This window comes from Phragmites australis, chromosome 5 (assembly GCF_958298935.1).
Source record: "Phragmites australis chromosome 5, lpPhrAust1.1, whole genome shotgun sequence".
In the NCBI taxonomy this organism is placed as follows: Eukaryota; Viridiplantae; Streptophyta; class Magnoliopsida; order Poales; family Poaceae; genus Phragmites; species Phragmites australis.
Window position 1 is genome coordinate 24,493,054 of NC_084925.1, and position 5,834 is coordinate 24,498,887.

Consider the following 5,834-nt stretch of genomic DNA (forward strand, 5'->3'; position numbering starts at 1 on the left):
CAATTCCCTCAAGAATTCTAACAATTCATTGAAGCCCTTATCGACCCAACCATTACTAGCCTTCATTTGCATCAGTGTCAGCACCACATGCAACTTGCTGTGCTCATCTTTACAGTTCGGGTAAACTGGTATTTTAGAGTCCTCTATCATGCGCTGTTACTTTTGATGTTGTCTTTCACCGGTGAAGTCCCCCCGCGCAACATTTGTTCTATGCCTTCTTCATTGTTGCCAACAAAAGTGTCCCAATCATCGTTCTCGACAAAAGTATCTTCAAATACCGACATATCGAAGTCTTTGTTAGCCGTCGGATCGTTGCCTCCGTCTCCTTCAACTGTTGGTTGCCCTTCACACCCAACATCTGCAAGTTCACTGTGCTCAGTCCAACGGGTGTAGCCAGCCTTGAAACCCCTGCGAATCAAGTGTGCACGGATCTGCTCTATATTTGAAAACTGCTTCTCATTCTTGCAGTCGACACACGGACATTATATATAGTGCTCGTCACGCTTCCTTTTTGGCTTCTTGTACGCCGCGGCAGCCCTCAAAAAAGCCTCGATGCCAACAATGAACTCTGGCCCTCGTTCCTTGTACATCCATGACCGATCCATCTACAAATTATTATAATTAAACATATTAGACTTATAATCATTAAACATTTCAAAATCTAGAACATATTCATCGAATTACCTCGCATCCTGATTGGTCCCTATTTGAGGGCCCATCTCCTTCCGGTACTTAGGCCGGGTCGTGGGATCCGCCTTCCAAAGGCTGCCGAGTCTGATTGCGACCTATGGGTGGACGTGACATCCCTACAATACAGTATTTTATCAACTGTACATGTTAAATTCACTACGTTGATTAATTAACAGAGAAAATCCATTGGATTATTACTAAAATTCATGACTTTAAAAATATACGCAATCCGCATACTAGAAAATTAGAGCTAGATTTTAGGGATATTTTGCAAATACCTCTCTGATTTTTTATTCTTTGGATGCCACTCGAATGACAGTTCTAGCGGTATTTTTGCAATTTTTGAATTGCAATAACGGTTCAACAAGTAAAAAATTTGTAATTGTCCCTAGATTTTAATGTAGGCACCCAACTCTATTTACATGTGACTTTTAATCTACTCGTTAAATCATCTACAATGATAAAATTGTGACCTTTCTCTAATTTATATGGATATTTGAGCTCTTGCTCATTCCAAATTTCAACACCAACTAACAACCACCTAAATTCAAACCTAGAGCAATCTAGCAACTAAAATCCAACTAAGAATCAAATGTATATCATCTCTATACATCTAACAACAATAAAATTGCAAACTTTACCTAAATTAGATCTCAACTACGTCTCTAAATCCATAACCATGGAACAAGCACCATCCATCATCAACCCTAGAGCAATCTACCAAGTAATCTATCCAAAAATGAAATATAGATCATCTCACTAACCTTAAAACAGTTGACTCCTCCAAAATTTGAAGGCTCTCACGCAAAAAAAAACCTTGAATTGCCAAAAAAAATGGCAAGGAGGCGCTGTAACACTGGGCTGCGGCGGCGGCGGCGGCTCTGTTCTAGGTCGAGACGGGGAAGAAGATAGGCTATATATACTGTAGTATGCTATCAGTGCCGTTTTAAAGAGGACCGGCACTGAAACACCACTATTAGTGCCGGTTCTTAACTCCAGGCCCTCGATCGTGGACGGGAATTTTAGAACCGGCACTGATACCACTTTCAGTACCGATTCTTTTCAACCGACACTGAAAGTGGCGGCTATTATGTGGGATTCTGTAGTAGTGTTCTACGGTAGTGCCCTACGATGAAGAGGCTATAGTGGATACCCTTCCCTCCATTGTGTACGAAAATAGCAACCCTTTGTCGCATATTTGAGCGAACCTATGGTGCCTGCGGGCTTCAGCTCCTGGTTTTGGGCTCTCGAAGCTAGCATCAGTAGAATCCAGCTCCAACGTAGAGTGTCTAGCTCAAATATGGCTTCATTTTACATGGTACATTAAGGGGTTGTTTGGTTGCTGCCCTTATCACCGTGCCTGAGGTAAAAGGGTGTCTGCTAAGGTACGGTACTGCTTGCGTACTCAGGTATGGTGTTGGAAACAATTGCTTGGTTGAAAAAGGATGCTAGCATGCTGACGGCAGGAGAGGGTAGTGAGCTCAGGCGCGAATGGCTTAGAGAGGAGTGAGCTCAGGTACTCGATTTTGGATGCCTAAGTCTGATAAGGTTGCCTGAGTCAAGATGCTGCTCAGAGTAGCAATCAAACACCATATGACAACACTCAGACTTGCTTAGGCTTAGGAAAATTTCAGTCAGGGCAGCAACCACACAACCTCCAAGTACCGACAGCCCGAATCGAGGCCATGCATCGAATGGCACTGCGACCACGATCAAGGACCAGCGCGCAACATCAATCGACCAGCATCAACAACCGGATCTAACTAAGGGCAGCACAAAACGTGTGGTCTCAGAGATATCTGCCGACGCCTGAAAGTGACTCCAAAAGTTGATGCATACCTCCTATTTCCATCTTGATGTGGCTGGGCCATTTCAACAGGATAATAAAGGGGCAGTATGTTTGCAATCATGGCTTTTAATTGGGTCGAATCGAAACTTCTCCAAATAAGGGCTAAAGCTATTTTATTTGCACTTAACCTTCTTAAGAAGCTTGGATAAACTCCTGCTTTCCCGGGGCGCAGGCCTTGTTCGCTTCTGCATATGCCGCTGCCTGCCTGCTGCCCTGCCGATCGAGCCGAGTCGCTCAGCGCCGCACACTTGTCCCGCTCCCGCCACGCCCGCGCTCTGCCACCCGCTGGTTTCTGCTCCAAACGATTCGACCCCACGACTGCCACCCCGCGCGTGACCACCTGCCCCTGCTGCGTGCTGCGCATACTACTGTGACAGTGTCGTCGCGCGGCCTGGGTGTCGTTGCCATCGTTGCTGCACGCAACCATACAGGAGTTTGTAGTATGGCATGTCCACGAAACAGACAAAGAAAATATGCATGATGCTCATAATCGTCCATTCCGAATTTATTGCTGCGACGGCATGAAATGGAATGAAACAATCAGGCTAGGACTGGAGACACAAGACGACAAGCTGATCGATTCGATTACACACACAGGCTGCTGCTGCATGCGACCATAGCTCGCTCGCTCGCTGCAGCCGTTTGATCAATCGATCGTCTCGCTCGCTCTCCTTCTTTATCTCTCGCCGGTTCATCACAGGCCGGTACGGCTGGCCGGCCCATGGGCGCCATGGATCCGCTACTCGCCCAAAGGGCCCGGCTAGCTCGGTCTCGACCGGTGGGATGGGACCTGCATGCATGCAGAGACAAGTCATGCTGCATGCATGCAACCGATACATCTGGCAGCTGCTGTAGCAGGCAGGCCCGTTCACATGGGAATTACTACTGAGTGGTGGGTGGTACTAGAGTAGTTCTGGCTGCTAAGGATAAGCTACACTTCCACGGGAATGGCCGTGTCAGGCTTGATCATCAGCTGCTCCGGCGCCGCCCTGAGCAAGCAGGGTCCGTCGCCGTCGACCCCGCCGTCTGCATCTGCTCCTGCTGCGGCAGCGGCAGCGCAGCTGATAGGCTCCGCGTCGATGACCACTGCGTGGTCGTGTACCGCCGCCGCGGGGGGCGCCAGCACGTCGACGGGGTGGACCTCGGCGCCGCAGCTGACCCTGCCCTCGGGCGCCGCTGCCTCCTTGACGTGCTCCGGCAGCTTCACCTCCTGCACCAGCACCACCGCCGCCCTGGGCTTCTTGTTCCTGTACGCCATGTACAGTGCCATCTGCGCCACACCGAAGACGAAGCCCAGCACGTTGGGGACCGCCACGAACACGTCCTTCTTGAGCGCGCCGTACGCGAACCAGATCACCGCGCTCAGCACCAGGCAGAAGGACAGCGAGAAGGGCATGAACTCCACGCTCTTGGTCCGGATCACGAGCCTCTGCGCGCAGCAAAAACGTAACAAACCAAATTAATTATCCTCCTAAACAAGATTAGTGGTGCATTAATTAAACACAACGTTAACCCAGAATTAAGTAATCAAGAAAGAAGCTCACGTACCATGACGCTGAGCGGGGCGGCGAAGACGGCGAGAGAGACGGAGACGCAGATCCAGCCGAGCACGTGGACGCGGAGGGTGCCCTTGGAGGAGAGCAGCAGCGTGACGAGGGAGATGAGGCCGAAGAGGCCGACGTTGAGGCCCAGCAGCATCTTGGCCGTGAGCACCCTGGAGGCCTTGGGCGCGTAGGCGAGGTACATGGCGATGTATGCGGTCTCGATGACGCAGCCGACGCCGTTGATGGTGATGAGCAGCTCGGCGCCGGACTTGAGGAAGGCGTAGAAGATCCACAGCATGCAGCTGAAGAGCGTCACCACGTACGGCGTCGACTGGAACCCCTCCGTCGACTTCTTCCGGTACACGCGGTAGAACGTCGGCCTGCATCCATCAACACGCGGATTATGATCGAGCCATGTCTGTCTCCATGATTGACTATTGATTGCTTGATTTTTACCATGCGATTGGTGTTAAACTCATGCTCGATCTGTGTTCGTCAATAATAGTAGTACACAACACCTACCGAACAGTACAGCAATTAAAAGTGACGTGCAGGTTTTTTTTTCTCTACCGAACAGCGAGAATTCTCAGCGTGTTTCCTCTGTTGTCTTCAGGTATAAGCAAAATTCTAGAAGAGTACAGACGATGGTGACCTTTCACATATACGTTCACTGAGGAGCATGTACGAGCATTTTAATTTATTTTTCTCTTACTGAATGGACAATGCTCTTAATAAAAGATAACAGTAGACAGAAAAACAAATACAATTTCTTACAGCGGTGAAAGAAACACCATCAGTGAGATTATATTGCCTGCAAAACCAAGATCAGAGAAGGACTCTGTCAGCTAAATGATAGATGAAAAGAGTAATTCAGGTTGCCTGGAGGTACAAGAAAAAAAAAACTCATGTGAACGCAAGGTTCTCTCGAACGTACATGTACCGTGTTTGATGGTTTGCTTTCTCTGTTTGGACTAACCACCTCATTAGGTTCTAAAAGTTTCGTTTCGGCAGTTCCATTTATTCGCGAGAAAGTAACACTAGCTCTAGCTGCTGATGTGGCTTGGAAAGAGATTGAAGAAGACATATCGTACGCTAGGTGATGATCAATTAAACAAATGATAATCAAGACTAAAAAAATTTAAAAGGTTGATTTAAAACTTTGAAGGACTTCAAAAATGCTGCTTTGGTAGGAAGATGATGGGTGGCATATATGCATATGATAGAATATGGCAGAAACATATAAAAATTTAAAGAAGCAATGCAGAACTGATTAAGAACACAAGAATGTAGAATCATCTACATGTTGATGGATGCAGTACCTAAGATACCAAAGGTGAAGGCCCAAGTCTGCTGCTCCATGTTGAGGAAAGCCATCTCTCCTCTAGGTTCGTTCCTCTCCTCTTGCTCAATGGAGAGAGATAGGTATCACACTGAGCAGTCAGTGGAGAGGAGGCCGTTGATGCTGGAGAGGAGGAGAAGCAGACGAGCTAGAGCTAGCTATCTCAGCTTCCTTGGGCTCTTGGAGAACCTTAAGGCAGCAGAGCCTCCTATATATAGGGAGAGAACAGGGAGAGGGCAGGGAGAGGGAGGGGGAGAGAGGAGTTGTTAAGGGTGTGGGCCCGTGGATCTATGATTACACACTGAGTTGTGGTGCGATGCTTGCTTGCTTTTGGCGCGAGAGTGTAGCGTAGCACAACACATACACGGTAGTAGTGTACACCGCGGCACCCTCTGGAAGCCATTTTCTTTTA

General features: G+C 48.2%; 1 protein-coding gene across 1 annotated transcript; it reads right to left on the reverse strand.

Annotated features, from left to right (window-relative positions):
• Positions 1–3,035: 3,035 nt before the first annotated feature.
• On the reverse strand, positions 3,036–5,598 carry LOC133918987 (bidirectional sugar transporter SWEET15-like). Its single transcript, XM_062363165.1, has 4 exons — positions 5,403–5,598; positions 4,858–4,894; positions 4,088–4,463; positions 3,036–3,968 (listed from the first exon to the last, which is right to left on the reverse strand). The coding sequence occupies exons 1-4, from the start codon at positions 5,455–5,457 to the stop codon at positions 3,471–3,473; spliced, it is 966 nt and encodes a 321-aa protein (XP_062219149.1). The 5' UTR covers positions 5,458–5,598; the 3' UTR covers positions 3,036–3,470.
• Positions 5,599–5,834: the final 236 nt, after the last annotated feature.